The sequence below is a fragment of the Zalophus californianus genome, chromosome 3 (genome assembly GCF_009762305.2).
Source record: "Zalophus californianus isolate mZalCal1 chromosome 3, mZalCal1.pri.v2, whole genome shotgun sequence".
Classification (NCBI taxonomy): Eukaryota; Metazoa; Chordata; class Mammalia; order Carnivora; family Otariidae; genus Zalophus; species Zalophus californianus.
In genome coordinates this window covers 192293917-192316774 of record NC_045597.1, presented here as the reverse complement: position 1 = coordinate 192316774, position 22858 = coordinate 192293917, and the positions used below count along the sequence as shown (strand labels likewise).

Here is a 22858-nt window from a genome sequence, read left to right as displayed (position 1 = left end):
GCGCGCATGCGCGCCGCCCCGCCCGCCCGCGCGCAGGACTCTGGGGCGGCCGGGCCACGCCGCGCGCGGATTGGTGCTGTTTCGGGCCCGCCTTCGGGTGATTGACGGCGCCCGGGCCGCCACCGCCCCGCTGCCGCCGCTGCCGCCGCCGCTGCTGCTGCCGCCGTCGCTGCCGCCGCCCGCAGGCTGCGCGACCGCCGCCGCCGCCGCCGCCGCCCCTCCTTGGCCATGGACCTGTTCGGGGACCTGCCGGAGCCCGAGCGCTCGCCGCGCCCGGCTGTCGGTAAGCGGTGGCCTCCCGGCCGGCCGGCGAAGGGAGGGCGGGCGGCGGCGGCCTGGAGGCCCGCGGCGCCTGAGGCGGGCGGCGGGGCGGAGCGGGGCCGGCGGCGGGCCTCCGCCATGTCTGCTGCGCACGGGGTTGGGGGCGGGCTCGGGAGCGGGCCGCCGGCCCGCCGCTTCCTTTGTGTGCGGCCCGCACGTGCGGCGGCGGAGGGCGGCCCGGGCCCGTGCCCGCGGCCCGCGGCCTCTCGGCCGGCTCCCCACCACCGGTCCCCGCGGGCGTGACGGCGGTCGGGCTGCAAGTTCGGGCTGCAGGTGGCTTTGTGTTTACCCGGACGCCGCAGCCAGCGCCGGCGTCATCCTTGGTGTGTCTGAGGCCCGGAGGGGAGCGCTCGTCCTCCCGCGCTCTGACGATTTGACTTTTTGCAGGAGTTTTCTCTTGCGTCCGCGGCCCCGCAAAGGCAGCAGCACTAGCGCAGGTGCGCTCGTCTGCTGCGCCCCGGGCGGGTGCGTGAGCTCCCACGCACGAGCAGCCTGGGACCCAGGCCTTTGTTAGCGCGGTGTGTCCAGTGCGCAGGGCTCGCTGCGGGTGTAACTGTGCGGGACTTCCTAGCACTTCCACACGCTGGACGTTCGGCGGACGCTCCACCGCAGGGTCGCATTTCTGAGCCTGTCTCGGTGGCAGACGACCTGAAAAACTTTAAGAACAAGTTCAGATTTCCAGGCTCCCTCCGTCCACTGGAGCGGAAAGCCTCCCAGGTAGGGTCCTGAATGTGTGTTGTTAAACCCCAGGGGATTTTCACCGGCCACCTCAGCAGGAGTCAGAAGACCGGGGTTTTGGAAGCCACTGTTGGAGGGAATAGGAAGGGGACAAGATCCAGTCTTTGCTTTTGCAAAAAGAGCTTATATCTGAATGCAAGTGATTGTGATTCAAACTGGCAAAGTTACTGACTGTGGGAGACGCGGAGGGCCTGGAGGAGTGATGTTTGTAGTCCCTCCAGGAAGACTGCGGAAGGAGGCGGTGCTGGAAGTGGGCCTCTGACGTGATTTGCAGAGATTCTAGGCAAGGGAACGGTGTGGGGGGACGTTCAGTCCTCTGGTTTGTCTGAGCATACCAGTGTGGAGGAGTGGTGAACTTGGGCCCTGAGGAAGGGGTGGTCCTGCCCTGCAACGGGGCTTGGATTCTGCTTCTCAGGTGTGAACGGCCTGGCCAGGCTTTATGGAGCCATTATACCTAGTAACGGCACTTACTCTTGCCCACTTACCGTTCTGATGGTACAGAAACATCTAAATAACTGTCTCTGAGCCATTCACTTGCTAAATGTTGTAGTTGTGGGTAAATTGTTCTACTTGTAGGTGAAAACTCTGGCTTTGTGTATGCAGTCTTTTTTTTTAACCCTGTCGATGGAGTATATCTTCTCTTTCAGTATGTTTGGGGCAGAGTTTGGATTTGCAGATGTGCCTGTAAGCCTATCATTTAAAGAAAAAAAAAATCTCCATTACTTTTTACCAGAATTAATTTGTCTGCTCAGGAGAAGGCACCCTTTATAAGATACAAAATCTGACAACTCCTAACTCTTACAAGTTGGTACTTGGCAGCTTGCCACCGAATACAGTGAGTGGGGAGGGCATCTCCAACCCTGTCTGGGATGCCAGGGGAGCAGAGGGGCTGCAGTGTTTAAACCCCTGTTCCCTGGAAAGTGGATTAGTGAACTGCTCCCTGCTTGTGGGAAGGGCACTGCTGCTGTCACAGGGCCTGCATGGCTGAGTGTATTTAAAAAAAACAAAACAAACAAAGAAGGCATGCTTTCTGAATCTGTAGACGGCAGGAAGCTGAGCGGGATAAGTACTAAAGTGAGTGACAGAGTTGGATCCAAAGTTATCTGAGCAGGCAGTTAATACTGACAAAATGAGATTTAACAGGTTAAAACAATCATTTGAACAAGAACAGAACTGAGGCGCCTGGGTGGCTCAGTCAGTGCCACATCTGCCTTCAGCCAGGACCGAGCCCCGCATGTACGGGGAGCCTGCCTCCTCCTCTCCCTCTGTTGCTCCCTACTTGTGCTTGCTCTCTGTCAAATAAATAAAATCTTAAAAAAACAAAAACAATCTGATTTCATGATCTTGTGAAAAACTGTGATTTTTGAAAAACTAATTTAAATGCTGTACTTTGTTTCAGAAAACCAGTGCTATTGGTTGATAAAATTAAAAATGGAGTAATGAAAGGAAAATAGGTTGGTTTCAAAAAGTGGATGGGAAGATGAGCAAAACTGCACCATCGTGAGCCTCACACATGATGTGCAGGTGCCAGGCAGGGAGCAGTAGAGACCTAGTCATTTTCACAGTCGCAGAGAAGAGTGGTTTTGGACATGTTAAGAAAATGGTTTCAGATCCACTAACTGCCTTCTTCTGTGACTGTTCCCACATCTGTAAAGTAGGATTGCTGCCTCCTACTGTTAGCACATGTGTTAGAGAGTACTACATGCCTGGTGCTTAGTGCAGGTGTAGCACATGGTCAATGCTTAGTAGATGCTAGTGCTTAGATGTTAGTCTGTGAGCTGTTAACTTTAACTGCTATTTAAAGGAAAAAAAAATGCACTCTTAACTGGATTTTGTGAGTGTCCAAGGGAGGAACTTTCACACTGCTCAGATCACATTGAGTGTATTTTGTTCTTTGGTTTTTGTTTTTAAAATATTCCATCTAATGTTCCTGCCTGCAAGCCTCTTAATTTTATGGTCTGAAGAAAAATGTAGAAGGAACGCATTAAATGTTTTCAGATTTTGTGTTAAATGAGTAGTTTCATGCCAGCACTTACAGATTGATTGCTGAGTGACTCAAGTTTTTGTATGTAGAGAGTTGACCCTAACGAGGAAGTATGCCCATATCAGACGGGAATGAAACTGCTCTCTCATACTCCTGAAAGTGCTACCTGCATGTCTTAAGATCAACAGCTTATACTTGATAATCCAAACAAGTTAAAGGTGTCCTGGTTTAAAGTTGCTCTGACAATAAGTTGGTTTCAGTTTTATAGGGTGGTTCTTTCAGTTACTAGGTTGCTACGCCACTATACTTTAAAACTGATGGTCAGCTGTCAGAACTATGTAAATATTGCATGGTAGGCCATCTTCGAAATATTTTTTTCCAAAAAACCCTGGAGATCTGTATAAAATAAAGGTTCAGATACTAGAACAAAACACTAATTGTAAAACTTCAGGGGCAAGCAAGAAAAACTCTTAAGAAATTAAAATGGATTTAACTATGTAAAAATAAAAATTTCTGCAGGGCAAAATACCACAAAAGCAAAAGACAAACAGAAAACAATTTCGTAGGGGCGCCTGAGTGGCTGTAGGTTAAGTGTCTGCCTTCAGCTCAGGTCGTGATCCCAAGGTCCAGAGATGGAGACCCACATTGAGCTTCCTGCTCAGCGGGGAGTCTATTTATCCTTCTCTTTCTCTCAAATAAATAAAATTTTTTTTGAATCATCTCTAATTTTTTAATAACTCTGAGGGATGTGAACCCTTTTTTTTTTTTTTTTTTAAGATTTTATTAGAGAACGAGCAGGTGGGAGGGGCAGAGGGAGAGGGAGAAGCAGACTCCCCACTGTAGGGAGCCCGATGCGGGGCTCGATCTAGGACCCTTGTGATCATGACCTGAGCTGAAGGCAGACGCTTAAACCGACTGAGCCATCCAGGCGCCCTTGAAAATAAATTAAGTCCTTAAAATAAAATTTCGTACACATTACCCAATGATCCTAGTAAATGAATGGTTCAAACACATCAGTAAGAAAAAGGTAGCCCATTTGAAATTGTCAAAGGCTGTATCCTGACAGTTCATGGAAGAAAGAAATGCAAATGACCAGTCAGCCAAACCCAGTGCTTAGCTTCCTCAGTCACTGAGGAAAGGAATAGCAGATCACTGATGCATCATGTTTTCACCGAGCAGATTAAAAATTGGCATCATGGTGGTGAAGATGGAGAGGAAATGGACATTCTCATAAAGTGTGTTGGGGGTAGACAATTACCACCACTTTTTGGAAACAGATTTGGACATCTGTCAAATTCAAACTACTCATATGCTTTGACCTAGCGGTCTAGCAGATTAAGCAGGGATATGTGTCTAAGGTTGTTTACTGTGGCATTATTGTCATGTGAGAAACTGGAATCAGCCTGCATGCCCATCAGTAAGGGGACTGGACAAGTGTGTGGCAGTGCCTCCCACACAGAACAGAACATTAGTGTTGGGAAGAGTAGTTAGACCCAGATGTGCTGGCCTGGAACATGCCTGGAGGGCTTACATGAACAAGGGTATATGGAGAATGTTGTGTACAGTATGCTTCTGCCTCTTAAAAATAAATGCATGTACACAAGTGCATCAGCCTAAAAGAATTGGAACATAACACTCAGCTGTTACCCTACTTCCCCAAAGTCATACTTTGTCTAATTATTGCTGACCCCAATACTTTGGAGTACTCTTTATCCAAATGGAATATAAGGTTCTGGCTAATCAGACGTTTCCATTATAGCATGTATCACCTACAGATTTTATTTTTAAGTAATCTCCCACACACAGTGTGAGGCAAGAACTCACAACCCCGAGATCGAGTCACGTGCTCTACTGACGGAGCCCTCCAGGCACCCCACAGATTTTATTTTTTTAAGAATCCAAATGCAAGCTATTATAAGCGATCCTTTCAATGATGCAAAAAGTATTCCAGAGATCAAGAACCTTGGGATTGTCTTCGTAGGATTGTCAGAGGTTAAATGAGATGGTGTTCGGAGGCAGTGTGGCACCTCGCAAGGGCACAGACGGAAGCAAGGATGCCTGGGTTTGACTGCCCGCTCCTCACCGGCTCTCCCGTAGTTCCACCTGATTGCCTCAGTCTCCTCGTCAGTAAGGAACAGCAATAATAGCACTCACCTCATAAAACTGTTGTAAGGATTTAGTGCATTGGAAACACGAAGCGCACTGGAATAGTGCCTGGCAGGGAGGCAGTGTTAATTATTCTTAAGAGCCGTTTCAGTTGTGACCACCGAAAATGAGACGATCTCGTTGTGTTTAATTGAAGTAGCACTCAGAATTCCAGAGTGAGAAAGGAGAAGTGGGGAGCCTCATTTGATGTGGCACGAGGAGATGGGCCACTGTCTGGGGATGGTGCTCAGATCAGGGCACTTTCAGACCTGTAGCCAAAGGACAGAGGCCAGGCTGGTGCTAAGCTGGAAGCTCTAGGGTGACGAATGCTTGTAAGAGCTGAAAATGTATTACCTGGGAAGGAGGACTTCCCCCATTGGACATTGGCAGGGGAAAGACCTGATTTAGATGGGTAGTTTAATTTGGAAATTAAAATCTGACCTGACCCAAGGGTTGGTTGCTCTTCAGGTTGGCCTCCTCCCTGTAATGTTCTCTCTCCCCAAGAAGCCCGGCTCTCTGGCCCCACTGAACATAGTGTGCTTGCTCTACATTGTCCCATACAGTTTTCAGTCTGTGAGGAGAATGGACATTTGATGGTTAGACCCAGTTTGGTTCGGGTTAGATCCAGTTTCCTCTTGGAAGTGCCCTGCTAGAATATTAGGGACTCTTGTAGGAGGATTACAGAGTGAGTAAGTGGTTGTTCTAAATGCCATTTAATGTCCTCATGATGCTGCAGTTTGAATACCTCCGTAGAGCGCATATGTCACTTGTGAGGAAAATGAAAGTATTTGCAGTTACTTAGTCTGTTTGGACTCCTGAGGGATAACGATAATGGAGTAGACATTTCCCATTTTGAATTAGGGTGTAAAGCAGAAGAGTTGCTTTTTGTTAAATCAGGAATTTATAAGGTAATTTAAGGTACTTTTGACCTAAAAACTCCTGAAGAAGTTTCTTTCCTTGGAGTTTCTAAATTTTAAACTAAATTTTTGTTTTTATTATTTGTTTCTTTGCTTATTTTTTAAGTAGGCTCCACACCCAGCATGGAGCCCAACACGGGGCTTAAACTCACGACCCTGAGATCGAGACCTGAGCTTTCCCAACTTAACCGACTGAGCCACTCAGTGGTTTTTTTTTTGTTTCTAAGAGAGTAGAATTGGGGACGCCTGGGTGGCCTCAGTTGGTTAAGCATCCGACTTTGATTTTCGCCTAAGGTCATGGTCTCAGGGTCGTGGGGTTATCCCCTGGGGCTCTGTGCTCAGCGCTGCTCTCACGCTCCTGCGCTTTCTCTCTCAAATGAATAAATCTTAAAAAAAAAAAAAAAAAAGAATAGAATTGATACCCAGCTCATTTCTACATAGAGGCAAAGGGTCGATATAGATGAGCCTTTTGGAGCATACAGTTGAATTGGTTTTTAAATGAGTACATTTCTGTACTTGAACTTTGAGGAACAAGAGGTAGGACAAACTTCATAGGATGGGAATGGGCACGCCTACATCTTCAGCCCTGTGTTTCCCCCATTTCCTGTGTACCAATCCCTATATTTAATAGCTTAAATAGAAATTTGGGGGAAAGCTGGAGAATGAGAAACGGTGGTTAAATTTATGTGGAAAGGGACAATTGAATAAAAAACATTTAAGACCAGTCCTCTTGGTGTGTAAATCTTCAGGTTTTTAAGATTTAAAAAATTTCCCTGGCTTTCTCCTGAGTTTATGTTGGAGTATCTGAAATTCCTCATTTTCTCCATAGGTAGTAATTAAGTGGGCACTGTGCTGGGGATGCCAAGTTCACGCAGATTTGCTTCCATCAGGCTCTCACCTCTGTGCTCATTGTTTGAGATTCTGGTGGTGGTTCGTTCAGAATGCTATTGAAACCAGACTTTTTAAGACCGTAGATCTTTGGTCAGACAGAGATCCCTCTGTCTTTGACGTTTTATCTTGAGGGACCAAATAATTATTTTGTTGCTCTAGAACTAGTATTTTTCTTCCCAGGATTCATTTTTTAAAAAAAGGTTTTTCAGTGTTTGCTGCTTGCAGGAATGAAATTACTGAGAAAAATACTGGTTTTCCTCAGAATATCCAGTGGCCCTTCAGACGCCCATTGGGTCATCTTTCATTGCATTTATGTTGACTGTAACTGTTGGAAGCAAATGTCTGTGTTAGATAGCTACTGAGAAAATACTTTGTAGAATTTGGTACAGCTAGGAGGAGAAAATTTGAATAGCAAACATCTCCAAAGGCCTCCCCCTTTGACCACCTGTCCTGCCTGATGACCGAATGTTCTTTAAGCAGGCTCTCTGTGTTCTAGGCAAAGAAGCTCAGAAGGGACCTCTGCTTTTTGATGACCTCCCTCCGGCCAGCAGTACTGACTCAGGTACAGTCTTCAGGCTCTCCCAGGTGTGTGTCAACGTGTCATCCTGGGGTTGTAGTTGTCTGAATCTTTCTCCCTTTCCCCCATTTTCAACACACAGATGTTTTAGGTGTTGGACTGTCTTAAGTTTTGAATCCATGGCATCAGGTAAGGCAGAAAAATCCACTAGTCGCTAGCCCTGAGGAACTGCATAAAAATGTTGAGCAGTTTTCTCTGGTTCATTTGAGTGTTTATTTTATTAGCTGAAATAAGATTTAACTCTTTCAGGCAGATATTTGTTTCCTTTGAATTGAGAGGACCTTAAAATAAAATAGGTTCAAGACATTATTTACCGAAGTATGAGTTGCCACTGGATTGACACGAGAGGTTTTGAGTTTATTTCAATGACCTGCATTGGTGTCCTGGTGGGATGGATTCTGAAACTTAAGCCTCACCCAGGTTTTGTGGGCTCACTAAGTGTTCTGCTGTGTTTCAGGGTCAGGGGGACCTTTGCTTTTTGATGATCTCCCACCAGCCAGCAGTGGCGATTCAGGTAAGTGGTAGGGAAAAAATTCAGTGTGTTGATGGGAATAATACATACAGAATTTATTCTTATGTAAAATGTATTTATTAATAGATTTTAACAGGGTTTAGGATGACATTAAGTATAGCATAAGATTTATTAAAATAAAAAATACATAGGCACCATGAGGTAGAAGCAAAAAGATCATATACTACGTCACTTTTTGGTGATTATTTTTTACTTGGAATTCAACCTCTTGGAAATAACTTTAAGAATTAAGAGTTCAGTCATTTACTTTGAACTTTGTTATTAACAACAACAAAAAATCTCAGAGTATGCCTCTGCCTCTCTTTTCCTGACAAACTCAAATATATTCAGCAGAAGTATCTGAATATATGAAATAGTTAAAACATTTTTAATATCCCTGAACCTGATAGTTTTCTCTTTTATGGCACTTACATTAAAAAGACTTTGATCTTAAGAAAATGAAATCTGAATGACACTGGTTTAGTGACTGGTACAGACCATGTGCAGGAATTTTCTTGAAATTCAAGACCTTGGTTGATTATTTTCAGTCAATCCTTACACGTTCTCAAGAATCTCTTTATTAATTTGATTTCATTTTTGTCAAACCTGTTAACATTGGTTGCACCTGTTCCTGTAAACGTGTTTTCCTCTTTACGTTGCAGTTAGGTAGAGGGAAGAACAAAGCAGATTCCTTTCGGTTGTCACCGTGATGAATCTGTTGCTCCTTATGACTGAGAGCTTCTCACATGGAATTCCCCTAAGTGGGGGCAGGGCAGGGGGCACAGGACAGAGGGAGGGGACAGTGGGGGATGCAGGCCGTTTTCATATGCAGTTATCGTCTGGTGTAAGAACCTTATGTCATCAAGTGAAACATTTGCTGCTTTTTAAGTAGATTTTTTTGTGTTATTAATTCATTACATAAAAATCATCAGGATTAGTCTAGAATGTATGGATTAAATTAGTACAGTTCCTGTATTTAGAAAAAGTTATTATAATCATCTTAGACAAGAATTCTCAGGTTTTCAGGCCTGTTTACCCATACTAAAACAGTATAGCATTCTCACACAGTTAAGGCTAAAACTGCCCCAATAAAGACAGTATTCTTTTTTCTTAAGATTCTGTTTATTTGGGAGAGAGGGAGCATGCAGGGGCAGGGGCAGAGAGAGAAGCAGACTCCGAGCTGAGCAGGGAGCCTGACACAGGCAGGGCTCGATCGCGGGACGCTGGGATCGTGACCTGAGCCAAAGGCAGACGCTTAACCGACTGAGCCACCCAGGCGCCCCAAGACAGCGTTCTTACAATGAAAGTTAATGTGTGTAAACAGGGCTCTTAACAGATTTAATAAAAGAAAGAAAATTGACCATAGCTATGTCTTAGTTCTTCATAGGGCAAAAGACAGTCAACTAGTAACAACTTAGAAGATTTCAGCACCATTATTAACAAGCTTGATTTTTTCGGATATAGAATCTAACCTTGCATCCAATATATTGGATTTCTTGAGAAGACATAGTCACCATTTACAAAAATCGACTACATTCTAGGCCATAAAGTAAGTCCCAACAAAGAATTGATTTCATGTACAGACCACATTCTCTGGCTACAGTGTGATTCAATCAGGAGTCAACAACAAAGCTATAAAAATGTCTCTGTTTTGCCAAGTTAAAAGAGAGGAAGATTGTTTTACATACACACTGGGAAAGCTGGAACTGACAGTAAGTGACAGGCTACCGGAGAGACCTCTGGGGAAAGTGTATTGGAAACATCTGTGAAATTTTCCGTTAATGTGCCTGATTATGTGGGGCGGGACTTGTGTGTTAGGTTCTACTGTTGCAGACGTCTGTCCTTGTGCAAGTAATGGACTCTTCTTGAGGGCAAGGACATTTTCTTCCCTTTCTCCTCAGTGCTCAGAAATGTCTGGCAAACACTAGTTGAGTAACGGTTGCCTGCCTTCATACTGAAACACAGAGAATAGAGCCCTTTATTAGGACAGTGGCTGCCATTCATGGGATACGTGATGACCCAGGCACCATGATAAATGCTTTACATACCTCGTCCCCATCGGTTTTAAAGTCACCTTCCGAGATGACAGAATTCTCCCTGTGTCACAGATGAAGAAACTTAAGTAGCTTGCCTCAAGGGCACACCTCCGTGAGTGGCAGAACTGGGACTTGAAACGAGACTTTTCTCCGCCCAAGATGGGCTCGCACTGCAGGGGCTCTTAGCGTCGGCTTCGAGTATGGATTCATCCCTCTGCAAGTGTGAATGGCTTCAGCAGTCCTGTTTTGCCTTTCACAACACCAGCAGTTCCTAAAGCCTGACATTTACCTCATGTTAACCCCCTTTTGGCACTTACTACTTTTTTGACTTGTTTAGGATGTGTCACTTGGCAGATTTTGGAAACTTTCCTGTTTACAAATAAGAGCTTGTGGCTCTGAGACATCGTGTGTTTGCGATGGGGTCCCCCCCCGTTGGTTCCCCGGGCGCGCTGCCCCACCCCTTGAGGTGGTAGTCGTGACCACTGCACCTGCCCCTCTGCCCCTACTCATGCGCCACGTGTGTTGTGTCTCGGGTTGGGGGTGGGGCCTGGTCTGCTGGGGACTTTCCTGCTGGTCTATAGCTCTGTCTCTCTCTGGCTTTTCCTTGTGTCCAGGTCCTCTTGACACTTCGATGTCCCAGATGGTAAAGAACGAAGAGAAAGGAGCAAAAAGAAAAGCCCCCGAAGAAGAGAAGAATGGCAGTGAAGAGCTTGTGGAAAAGAAAGTTTGTAAAGGTTTTCAGACAGTTTGAAAACAAATGTATTAGACTTCATATTTTAAAACAACCCAGAGCAAAATCGAGCTCCGCTTTCTGATTTATGGTGCTTCCTTTTTGTGTCTATATTTAAGAAGCCGGTAGGGTTCCCTTTTTGCAAACAGGTTTCCAAATTTACTTTTGCCTCCTCTCTTTACTTTCCCCATTCATGTGTGATCCTACCTTTGGTCAGATACGAAACCTACATTTGTTCCTCAAGGGTGAAAACACCAGGTGGTTTTGACTTTACCTTCTCTAGTGAACCGTTAGCTTATTGAGCACCCACTTTCTCTCTGACTCCCTGTCACTGTTCACAGCCTGTTGATGAGCACCTTGAATTCTGTGACTAGCATAGTAGGCAGCATCCCAAGAGAGAGCCTGAGGCTGGAAAAAGCAGTTGGAATTTGTCATCAGCTATGTAACTTGTCAGAGTAGAGAAGAAATGAGAGGTACCCGTTAGAGAGAGGTAGGTGTGGGTGTTCACACACTGTACCAGACCACTTCGTCCCATGCCCCAGAGATGCGAAGCAAAAGCTGCAGGTGTGCGAGAGGGTTACTAGCTCGCTGTAAGGACGGGGTCTTCAGCTTAGCTTGTTGCTGCCCTTAGCTCAAGAGTACGATGCCTGCCAGCAACGGCTCTGTAAAGCGTTCATTTTAGTATTTACATGGCCCTACGGTGTCCCGAAAACGAACTTAGCCTAGCCATTAAATATAAATAGACTGCTGTGCCTCCGGTGAGCTCTTCGATCCTTCTCTTTCTCAGGTAGAGTTGAAGCAACTGTCTTACCATTTGTTCAAGTTCTTTACCAGCCTCAGGCATGGAAATCAATATTTTCAGATGTCCAACAGGGCATTTGGGGTAAACTCTACTTACTAGCATTCCCTGAAACTCGGAATTTTTCTGCCCTCATTAGTTACCGACAAGACTAGATTTGTACGTAATTCCTTGCCCGGTTCGGGATGACCGCACGTTCCTTGCTCTGGTACTCAACTTAACGCCTTAGCCGGAGCTGTTGGTTACTAACATACCGCCGGTTCAGGATGACCGCACGTCCCTTGCTCTGGTACTCGACCTAACGCCTTAGCCGGAGCTGTTGGTTACGAACATACCATCGGTTCGGGATGACCGCACGTCCCTTGCTCTGGTACTCGACCTAACGCCTTAGCCGGCGCTGTCGGTTACGAACATACCGTCGGTTCAGGATGACCGCACGTCCCTTGCTCTGGTACTCGACCTAACGCCTTAGCCGGAGCTGTCGGTTACTAACATACCGCCGGTTCGGGATGACCGCACGTCCCTTGCTCTGGTACTCGACCTAACGCCTTAGCCGGAGCTGTCGGTTACGAACATACCGTCGGTTCGGGATGACCGCACGTTCCTTGCTCTGGTACTCGACCTAACGCCTTAGCCGGAGCTGTCGGTTACGAACATACCGTCGGTTCGGGATGACTGCACGTTCCTTGCTCTGATACTCGACCTAACGCCTTAGCCGGAGCTGTCAGTTACGAACATACCGTCGGTTCGGGATGACCGCACGTCCCTTGCTCTGGTACTTGACCTAACCGCCTTAGCCGGAGCTGTCGGTTACGAACATACCGTCGGTTCGGGATGACCGCACGTGCCTTGCTCTGGTACTCGACCTAACGCCTTAGCCGGAGCTGTCAGTTACGAACATACCGTCGGTTCGGGATGACCGCACGTCCCTTGCTCTGGTACTTGACCTAACCGCCTTAGCCGGAGCTGTCGGTTACTAACATACCGTCGGTTCGGGATGACCGCACGGTCCTTGCTCTGGTACTCGACCTAACGCCTTAGCCGGCGCTGTCAGTTATGAACATACTGCCGTCTGTTGCCTCCTCTTTGCTGTTCAGCCTTTGAGACACTATCTTCGTCCAGCAGTGGTCTGAGTTTAGTTCCAGCTCTGAAGCTGGGGAGATAGATGGCTTGAGGGTACAGCTTCTTTATGTGCACAATGAGGACATTACTGAGCAAAACAGCCAGAGTTCCCTCTCATTTGCTCTGGGACTAGGGCTTCTGGAGGGAAGAGCACAGTTTTGTATTGGCTTTTTGTTCTCTTTTCCTTAGCCTCCTCAGTGATCTTCGGTTTGAAAGGCTATGTGGCCGAGCGGAAGGGCGAGCGGGAGGAGATGCAGGATGCCCACGTCATCCTGAATGACATCACGGAGGAGTGTAGGCCCCCGTCATCCCTCATGTGAGTGTTCATGCTTCGACAAGCCTGGTTGGCACAGAAGTCTCCGTTCTGACTGGGTGGTTGGACCGTGTTCAGTTTGTATTTACTAGAAAGAATGGCTTATCGATGGGACTGCTTGGTTCGGGGTCTGTGGTTCTTAGCTGGGGTTGATTTTGCACACTACTGCCCCTCCCTGACATTTTTTGGTGTCACGTGGAGGGGTGTGCAGCTGGCATCTGGTGGTTGGGGGTGCTTGGGATGCTGCTAAACATCCTACAGAGCACAGGACAGCCCTGCAGCAGAGAATTGTCCAGCCCCAAATGTCCTTCCTGCTGAAGCTGAGAAACCTGTTAAACAGGAAAGGAGTCTCCACATTGTGGGTCTTTGGGTGTGGTATTCTTCGTCAATATCTGAAGAGCTTCCAGCAGAGAATAATCTTATTCTGTGAGCCAGTAGGTAGAGTGGGAAGCTGCTAATTACAGCCGCATGTGGGAATCAAGGAGAGCTAGTGTAATAGGGCCTAAAAAGAGAAGAAAAAGCAGAAATGGCATCAAGGAGAAGAAAAATGGAAAATTTTCCTGCAACTGCACAAACTAAAATGAAGCCTTTGGATAAGCTTTAGGCATGGAGGAAAACCACCAGAAGGTAGGACATCAAGGTATGTCCTACTAAGGTAAGTGAACATGCATTACGTTTACACATACGATAATGTGTCTACTGCATAATTACATAGTCTGCATATTACCAGGTTTCCATAATCACATAATGTATAGGTTACATTCAGTAATGGACACCAGTTGGCCATTAACATGCAGTGTGCTGGAGCCGTTGGTGCTAGAGGCTTTTGTCCAGTTGAAGAAAGGTGGCTGCCGGGAACCTGGTCCTCTGCGGAGGTGACTGTACAGATGCGCGTGCTCACTGTTGTCAGGCTGCCCTTGCTCACCTGGGTGTGCTTTGGGGTTCCTTCTGAAGCCAGGAGAGGGACTTCCGGAGAGCCCCGGGGCCGTGGGCCTCGCCGGGATCACTAAACCGTACTGAGCCGGTCCCACGCATATGAGAACGGTTCAGGGTTAGGAACCAGATGAAGTTCCGTTGTCGTGGCTCAGGATGTCTCCGTTGAAAAGGAACTCAAAACATGTTTGAAAAAGCAGCTCTGCACAGAAAATAACATTTCTCATAGGCATTTTCATTCTTCCTTCTCAAAACAGTTCGAATCATTAATGACATTTGTTCTGTATCACATTTTCTGGCAAAATTTGGAAGGGGAATAGGGATAGGAGTGTGGCGAGACGCGCCTGGAGAACCCGCTGTCGGATCGGTCTGGGCAGCAGCTCTGGGATCGCCCTCTGCTCTCTCAGGTGTTTTTCATCGTCTTGGACCAGTAACCGTTTTACCAGTGTGTTAGCTTATAAAACTAAATCCGACTTAAATAGAAGAAAGTTCTAGTCTTCAGTGAAAGATCAGTTAATCTTGATTTTTGAAAAAAATGTGGGTCTTCAACTTTTTTTCATTATTTTTAAGTAATCTCTATACCCATTGGGGGGCTCAAACCCACAACCCTGAGATCAAAGAGTTGCACACTCTTCTGACTGAGCCAGCCAGGCACCCCTATTTTCATGGCATTTTTAAATTAAAAGTTAAAAATTTGGGGCGCCTGGCTGGCTCAGTCGGTAGAGTGTGCAACTCTTGATTTCAGGGTCGTGAGTTTGAGCCCCATGATGGGTGGTGTAGAGATTACTTAAATCAGCGAACTTTAAAAAAAAATAAAAATGAAAATACCATCAAAGTTACTTCAACATTTGTCTCAGTTAATGCTGTGTCTTTTTTTCTCATTTGTGACAATGTGGTGTCTTACCAGGGGACATCCTCTGTCTTGTGAATGCTCACTGTTTGAGATAAGATTTAGAGGCCTGGGGACGCCTGCGTGGCTCAGTCAGTTAATTGTCTAGACACCTTTGGCTCAGGTCATGATATTGAGGTTCTGGGATCGAGCCCCATGTCGGGCTCCCTGCTTAGCGGGGGCCTGCTTCTGCCTCTGCCTCTCCCCCTCCCCCACCCATGTACGCACATGCACTCTCTCTCGTAAATAAAATTAAAAAAAAAAGATTTAGAGGCCTTAGTGGAGAGGCGCAATCTTTGTGAAAATCTCATTAACCATCAGTTTATTCTTCCAGTACCCGGGTTTCATATTTCGCTGTTTTTGATGGTCACGGAGGAATTCGAGCCTCAAAGTTTGCTGCACAGAATTTGCATCAGAACTTAATCAGGAAATTTCCTAAAGGTGGGACTGAGAACTAAATTGGTTTGTGTCCATCTTGGTGTTTGTGGTGTGTGTAAATCAGGAAGATAAGCCACGTTAGAAAGAATCCTTAGTGGCTCTCTGAAGGTGGGGCCGAGGAGAATGGGCTCTGGGCTGAGCAGGTGGTGGCCGAGTAGGGTGCCGGCCTAGGGCTTCCTGTCTGCGTGACGGCACCTTGTGTGGAATGTTTGTGTAGGAGTGTGTATTTGGGAGACTGTAGACCAAACTCAAATGAGCCTGCCTTGCAGGCGAGGAAGTAGAGATGTTCTTGGTCACAGTACAAAAACAAAATGGCAGCAAGAGGCGAATTTCCTCTTCTTAAGAGTTTGTTGTTTGTTCTTTCTGTAATAGGAGATGTAATCAGTGTAGAGAAAACCGTGAAGAGATGCCTTTTGGACACTTTCAAGCATACTGATGAAGAGTTTCTTAAACAGGCTTCAAGCCAGTAAGTTTGACCACATAAAGATGTGTGAATGGTGGGTATGTGTTTGTGTGTGGTTTTCCTTAAACACATTTTAGGTCTTCTTTTAGCTGAGTGTTAGTGCTCACTGTCTGAAAAGTACCTAGCACTGAGTAAGCTCTCATAACTGTAACTGAATCTGAAACAGTAAAAAAGAAAGTTGTTGAGAAACTTTCCACGTTGACTGACCAGTCAGCTCTGGAGTGCATCTCGAAGTTGCTGGCATGTTGGTGGTGACTGGACTTCTGACGTGTCTCCCTGCAGGAAGCCTGCCTGGAAGGATGGCTCCACCGCGACGTGTGTTCTGGCTGTGGACAACATTCTCTATATCGCCAACCTCGGAGATAGTCGGGTGTGTGGCTAGTTGGGTGGCCCGCGAGTGTGCAGCAGGTTGGATGTGCCGGCGGGGGTGAAGTCTGTCTTGTGGGGCTGCTGCCGGGGCCTCTGCAGAGTCTACAATCCGGGTGGGGGACCGGCAGCCACGCTCGAGGCAGTTTGTGTTCTGGCACACTTACGCCCTGTGCAGTGTGTGTGCACGCCTGTCTCGATGGTGCTGTGGGTCATCGGTGTGCAAGGCGCTTAAGTATTTCCCAGCTGCATTTCTCTGACCTCAGTAACCCTTGCCTCCCAAAATCATTGTGATTTCAGAAAAAGTCAAAAGTAGTTGGAGAAGTGCTAGGTGATGTGCCATTTGTCCAGAGCCCAGGCCACATGGCCAAGGGAAGAAAACCCAGTTTCCCACCGTGACATGTCCCATGGTGACACCCGTATCCCAGCCCCAGTTGTGGGGAGTGACTTCAAGCTGGAGGGCGGCACCCCACAGTCAGGTCCCCCCCCGCCCCCCTTGAGAACCTGACGGTCATTTCCATCACCTCTTGCAGTGAGTCTTGTACTCTGTCAGCAGTCACGGTGCCGAAGTGACCCTTCCCATGCTCAGGCGGCGTCTGCTGACCTGCTTCCACCCCCATCACAGAGTGACTTCCAAATAAATGCCCAGCCCTGGGGGTGCAGCAGTGAACATCACAGGCAGTCCCTGCGAGAGTGGGTCTTAGATTCTGGTGATTTTCTAGTAGATGGTCCCAGGTGCACATGTGTTTAGGCTAAATAACGTAACAAATAACATGTAAAAATCAGTTGGGGCGCCTGGGTGGCTCACTTGGTTAAGCGACTGCCTCCGGCTCAGGTCATGATCCTGGAGTCCTGGGATCGAGTCCCGCATCGGGCTCCCTGCTCAGCAGGGAGTCTGCTTCTCTCTCTGACCCTCTTCTCTCTCATGCTATCTCTCATTCTCTCCCTCTCAAATAAATAAAATCTTAAAAAAAAAAAAAAAAAAAAAAAACGTAAAAATCAGCCAAAAAAAACAAAGCCTTTGGAGTCAGATCCACGTTGTTCTGCTGGCTCTGCTCCTGGCTCTGCTCCTGGCTCTGCTCCATGACTGTAGGCACGATACCCATTCTCCAGGCCTCGGCTTCCTCCTCTGGAAGTCTGAAGCTTTCCCAGAAGTTCCCATGCAGCAGACATGGCGGTGGGGCGCACAGAGGCCCATGTGGTCAGCGCCCTCTGCTCCCATGTCTGCCTCCTGTAGACTCATGGGATAGTGCCACTTGGAGGGGTTTTGACCCTCGGCAGGGGCCTCCCTTCTGTGTCACAGGCGAGAAAACAGCAGCCCACGGGGGCAGGGGGCAGTGTACGGTGCTCAGCCAGAGGTGCGAGCTCCAGACTGGAGACACACGGCAGGGCTTCTCTCCCTGGCTGCCAGGATGCTCCTCTGCTGCTTGAGTCTCTAAACTCATGTTTGTCAGCAGGAGGTGGATCTGAAAGTCCATGGTTAAGCTTTGTCTTCAGCTGGTGACTTTGAGTTTCCTGACTGTTGTAATCTCCATGTTCCCAGGCAATCCTGTGTCGTTTTAATGAGGAGAGTCAAAAACATGCAGCCTTAAGCCTCAGCAAGGAGCATAATCCCACACAGTACGAAGAGCGAATGAGAATACAGAAGGCTGGAGGAAACGTCAGGTGACGGGGACTGGCGGGCGCTCCGGGGAGGTGGGCTGTCCCCTGTGGGAGTGGCCGGGTAGAACCTTCCCTGTGATGCAGTCTGCAGTGAGATGAGACTGTCCGAGGTCTAACCTGGAGAAGCAGGTGAATGGATGTTGTAGGATTTCACATTATGTCCAAGTGGGAGCAAAAGAGGTACCGGAAACATGGCTCCTTGCATTTGCAGAAGAGGGAGCCTGCCTCAGATTCAAGTTCTCCATCTGCAACATTTTCTCTGTGCCTAGGAACTTGCTTAAATACTACTCTGAATAAGCTACAGTTTTAGGCAAATTCTCCAGAGAGAAAACCTGAAGTGGTGAAGACAGTAGGTCTTTGTAGCGCGTGCTGAGCATCTCTGGGCTTCTTGGCACGGAGGGCCCTGCCTGGCTGGCTCTGTCTGCAGCCCCGGTTCACCTCTCCGGATGTCTCTGACGACCGCATGCCTGCCCTGGTTTAGATCTGCCGAGTCCCTGAGGTAGCTGGTGGGGGCTAACGTCTTTTCTGTACCGCAGGAGAATTCTACTTCAAGGATGTGCTAGGAGTTTGGCCAGAGTGTCTTCTGGTTCATTTTACAGCTTGGCCGTTAGGTTATTATGTTCCGCTGGGATGAGGGAGCAGTAAGGCATCCATGTAAGATGGTAGTTGCTTGTCCTTGAGAGTGCAGCTTTTTCCCGGTCATTCACTGTGGCTAGCTGGGTTCTGGCCGGTGGTGCTGGGGGCTCTCTGGGGAGCAGTCAGAACTCTGAGTTTGTTCAGAAGTTTCTTAGAACTTTAAAATTCTGCTTTTGTCTGAACTCCGTGGAGAGATTTTGACATTGACAGTCCTATGGCTGGCAGTTACTTTCTGTTTCCTGGTCTGCACAAAATTAAGAGCAGGGTTTGGGTGCCTTAGAGACGTGACTGGACAGTGTGGCTCAGGATGGGCCCCTCAGGGCAGGGAGGGCCAGGGGCTCCGAGCAGCAGGGCCGCACTCTGGTCCGTCCCTCGCCGGAGGCCTGGGCTGGCCTGCTGGATGTTTTCCTCCACACCCTTCCACTTGTATCATTAAAGCATTCGTTTGAAAGTTTTTCGGAAAAAAATTTAAAATAGTAAAACATTGCAACATCAACCACCTAGATTCAGTAGTTAACATTTTGCTGTATTTGTTTTGTGTGCGTATGTGAGGCCAGCCTGTGTGAAGGTTGGTCTCAGACACAACCACGCAGGAAGGACGGACTCCGGGGTTGGGTTCTCTCCCGCCTTGTCTAAATCCCTGTTACCCCACCTACTTGTGGTGTCTTTGAACCCAGCGTCCGGCTTACCTCGGCCTCCCACTTCCCGTGTGGCACGGTCACTGCTCGGGCTGCACTCGGACTGGCCGGGAGGGGAGGCCGGCGGTCGAGCAGGGTCACTGGTGGCCCATTTGCCTGCATTTTTCGTGGGTCATTGAAGTGGCTTGTGTGCATTTCCTCTCCTCTGGAAGCCGGGCCTGAAGGACTCAGTCAGAGTGCGGTCAGCTTGTCCTGTCGTGCTCTGAAATACAGATGGCTGGCTTCTCCTGGGTCCACGGTTCCGTGGGCTCCCGCTCTCTCCTGTCCCTCCAGCAGGGCGGGGAGCACAGTGCTGGCTCTGGGTGGGACTCTGCCTGGGAAACAAGAATGCAGGCAGCAGCTTCTGTGGTGCGGCTCGGGAGTTGTTCGTGCTCTCTCTACCGGGGTGCGGCTCGAACGGGTCTTTGGGACCTGACACTCAGTCTTGTTGAAACAAGCCAGCTTCGTGACTCAGGTTGGGGGGGGGGCCACGCCCAGTACCTCGTCACTTGGTCACTGAAGGAGCCCTTCGTTAGGTTCTCAGGGTGCTTGTGCTTGGCGCTGCTTCCTGAGAGATGCCCCGCCCTTTGGGCTTTGGCTCTGCTCCTGAGTCCCCTGGCCCCTCTCACTGTTCCTTTCATAATTGTACTCGAGAAGACTGCTCGGCTGTCCGTAGATTCCAGCAGGTCTGTGCCCACTGGGAGGGTGACTTTGTGGCCGCAGTGAAGTGCCGGTGGCCAGGCTGGATCCTGACCCCAACTCGGCAGCCCAGGCCAGGGAGGTGTTTCCTGCCACGCATGTCCATCTGCCTCACCTCTACAGAGCTCTCGTGTGTTGGGAAACCGCCACAGACCTCCACGAACAGTGTTGGGTTTTGCCGAGCACTCAGGTCCCTTGCTGTGTGGCTTCTCTGGTTTCACACGTGAGGGTCTGAGGGCCTGCAAGCTTGCAGCTGCCCCAGCTCGCGTAGCATGTAGGCCCGCCAGAACTGTTCATGGGGGCACCGAGCCAGGGCTCTTTCCCCTGCTCAGAGAACTCTGATGACATGCATCCTGTTTAGAGGTCGCCTCCCCATTCTGGATGCCTCATTTAAAAATAGAATGGGTAGAAGTTGAATGTGCAGAATACTACAGTTAATCCAGTTGAAAGTGAATCATATCCATAGCCCGTGTAAAGAAAACCTGCTTCAGGATCTGGGACTAGTTGTTTCCAGGGGTTTTCCAGGTCTGATTCAGTGTAAATACAAATCTTCTAGGCCAGCCGTTCTTACCCTGGCTGTGTGCTCAAGTCACCTGAAGGAGCTTTAGGACAAAAAACAGAGGCAAAGCCAGGCCCCAACCCAGTCCCGTCCCGTCAAGTCAAGCCTGGCTGTGGGCAGGTCAGCAGCGGGTTAGGCTGTGGGCTGCTCCGTCAGGGTGCCGCTGGGCTGAGGCGCCGAGGACAGCAGGGATGTTCCTTATCTAGAGCAGTGACGATTCAGCACGAAGTGCGCAGACCTCTCTGTACGGAGGCTGAGAGACAGCAGTGCTGGTTAATAATGCAGCTCCCACAGGCTCCATCCCTTGCTCTGCGTGGAAGACGTGCCTGGAAGTACCGTGAACCCGTGGTCTGTCAGATGGAGTCTTTTTGTTTCCCTCATTTTAGGGACGGTCGTGTCTTGGGTGTGCTGGAGGTGTCACGCTCCATCGGGGATGGGCAGTACAAGCGCTGTGGGGTCACTTCGGTGCCGGACATCAGACGCTGCCAGCTGACCCCCAATGACAGGTAACAACGCCACAGCAAAGGCACAGGGTCTCGTTCTCTTCCCGACTTGTAGTTTGGATCCTGAACCTGGCGTGGGTGGGGGAGGCCCTGTCAGGGGCACTGCCCGGGCCTGGCGGGGCAGGACGGACAGACGTGGGGGGGGGGGGCGCCCTAGTCTGGTAGGCGAGCGTACATGTGAGTGGGTGATTCCGGCATCATGTGTCGGGAGCATGGGGTGCTCTGGGGGACTTGGGCCACATCCCTGTCGGAGGAAGGAGAAGGGCTCTCCAGCAGAGGGAAGACCCACAAAGCCCTTAGAGTGGGACAGAAGAACAGAAGGCCAGGCAGATGCCCGTCCTGGAGAGGGATGGAGGAGTGACAGCAGGGCGCTCTGGGGTTGGGCCGGGAAGGGCCCTGAGTCCCGCGCTGAGGAGCTTGAATTTTAGCTCGTGCTTGCTGGAGAACCGGGGCTGGCGCCCCGCCCCGCCACAGCCAGGGGCCGCCCTCGGTGAGGAGCCCCTGCTGGGCCTGCTCCCTGTGCTGTGCGAGGGAGCCTCCTCGTGGCCCTGCCTGCTCGGCCTCTGCCCAGTCTCCACTCCTGCCTCTGGCCTACGCGGCCGCTGTGCTCTTACCAGCCTTGGGGGCCTGGGACACTTCCGCCAGCCCCTGTGGTTCTCTGAACCCCGGGCCCCCTGTTGTGTGCGCTGTGCTAGCGCCCCTGCTCTGGGTCGTAGTTGTGGGTTTGTGGGACAGGTCGCTCAGGGTCTGTCACCAAACTGGAGGGGGCGGGAGGGAGCCTGCCCGGCCTTGTGCCGGCTGGGTTCCAGGCACACCGTGTGATCAGTGAGTCCTTTGGATGAGTGCCCCCTCAGAGGAGGAAAACCAAGACCTGGGTGTGAGAATGAGCAAACGAGCATTGTGCCTCAGCACTGTGGGGAAGCTCCTGTCTTAGCCTTTTGAGTAGCTGGACAAGTATTTATCTTATCTCCATCGTCATGCTGTTTTATAAAGTTTGCTGCCACGGCCCGTTTATATTTCTCGTCCGTGCTGTAGGTTCATTCTGCTGGCCTGTGACGGCCTCTTCAAGGTCTTCACGCCGGAAGAAGCGGTGAACTTCATCCTGTCCTGCCTGGAGGTAAGAGAGCTCACCAGTGAGGACCAGCTGTGGGAGCTGCGCTTGGGGTGCGGACCTGGGGCAGTTTGCCACGGTGAGCTCCCCCGCAGGGACTCACTGCTTTGCTCTGACGGTGGCTGGGAACAGCGCCGCCTTGTGGAGATGGCGTCTCGGAGGGTGACAGGGGACCCTCTCCTGCCCGCTAGGATGAGAAGATCCAGAGCCGGGAAGGGAAGCCCACCGTAGACGCCCGCTACGAAGCCGCCTGCAACAGGCTGGCCAACAAGGCAGTGCAGCGGGGCTCGGCGGACAACGTCACCGTGATGGTGGTGCGGATAGGGTCCCCGTGAGGGCCGGCGGGGCAGCGAGGGTGCGGCGGGGCCGGGGGCGCGGCATGGTATTGACTTCACAGGTTCATCGTGTGTGTGTGCACAGTCTGTGTGTTTCGTGTACTCCTGTGGGACTCCCATGGTTGTAAATAAAGGTTTCTTTTTTTTTCTTAGTGTTTTATTTTATTAGATTTGAGCAATTCTTGACCCTTCAGGGGTTGTGTGTGTTTCTGGGTATGCTCTGGGTCTTCCTTATTAAGCCATCGTTGGCATCTTGGATTGGCCCTTGATAGTGACCCACGAGCTGCTCAGTGTGCACGGTTTTGTAGTTCCTGGCACCTTTCCTGTGCTCTCGCCCTTGAAATGACCCTGGTTGGGGAAGTGGCATTGTACGGGCAGGAGACTGAGGTAGGAACCTGCCCAGACAGGCTCTCAGAGCCGAGGGAGGCTACATGAACGTTGCGGAGCAGGATGTGAGGTTTCGCTGGGGAACAGGGCCGGATACGAAGCTAGTGCTCTCTGGA

General features: G+C 49.5%; 1 protein-coding gene across 6 annotated transcripts; it reads left to right on the top strand.

The window, feature by feature from the left end:
- The first annotated feature begins 126 nt into the window (after positions 1-126).
- LOC113919951 (ILK associated serine/threonine phosphatase) lies at positions 127-22504 on the top strand. Of its 6 annotated transcripts, none has more exons than XM_027589977.1 (13): positions 203-283; positions 7493-7581; positions 8031-8087; positions 9549-9633; positions 10735-10854; positions 12961-13087; positions 15241-15347; positions 15717-15810; positions 16090-16177; positions 17717-17838; positions 20793-20912; positions 21945-22026; positions 22212-22504. In XM_027589977.1, exons 5-13 carry the CDS (start codon positions 10752-10754, stop codon positions 22353-22355), a joined length of 987 nt encoding a protein of 328 aa, XP_027445778.1. In that variant the 5' UTR covers positions 203-283; positions 7493-7581; positions 8031-8087; positions 9549-9633; positions 10735-10751; the 3' UTR covers positions 22356-22504. The 6 variants fall into 6 exon arrangements, with proteins under 6 accessions (XP_027445775.1, XP_027445778.1, XP_027445777.1 ...); XM_027589975.2 differs by lacking the exons at positions 203-283; positions 9549-9633 and adding exons at positions 835-1038; positions 7656-7702 and having other exon boundaries at positions 7493-7558; XM_027589974.1 differs by lacking the exon at positions 9549-9633 and having other exon boundaries at positions 127-283; positions 7493-7558.
- The last annotated feature ends 354 nt before the right edge of the window (positions 22505-22858 follow it).

Bases quoted from the DNA above. Each gene is read 5' to 3' on its own strand.
- LOC113919951 (XM_027589974.1), top strand. From the start codon at position 229: ATGGACCTGTTCGGGGACCTGCCGGAGCCCGAGCGCTCGCCGCGCCCG. The intron at 8,088-10,734 runs GTAAGTGGTAGG...CCTTGTGTCCAG, and splicing joins AGCCAGCAGTGGCGATTCAG to GTCCTCTTGACACTTCGATG. The intron at 22,027-22,211 runs GTAAGAGAGCTC...CCTGCCCGCTAG, and splicing joins TCATCCTGTCCTGCCTGGAG to GATGAGAAGATCCAGAGCCG.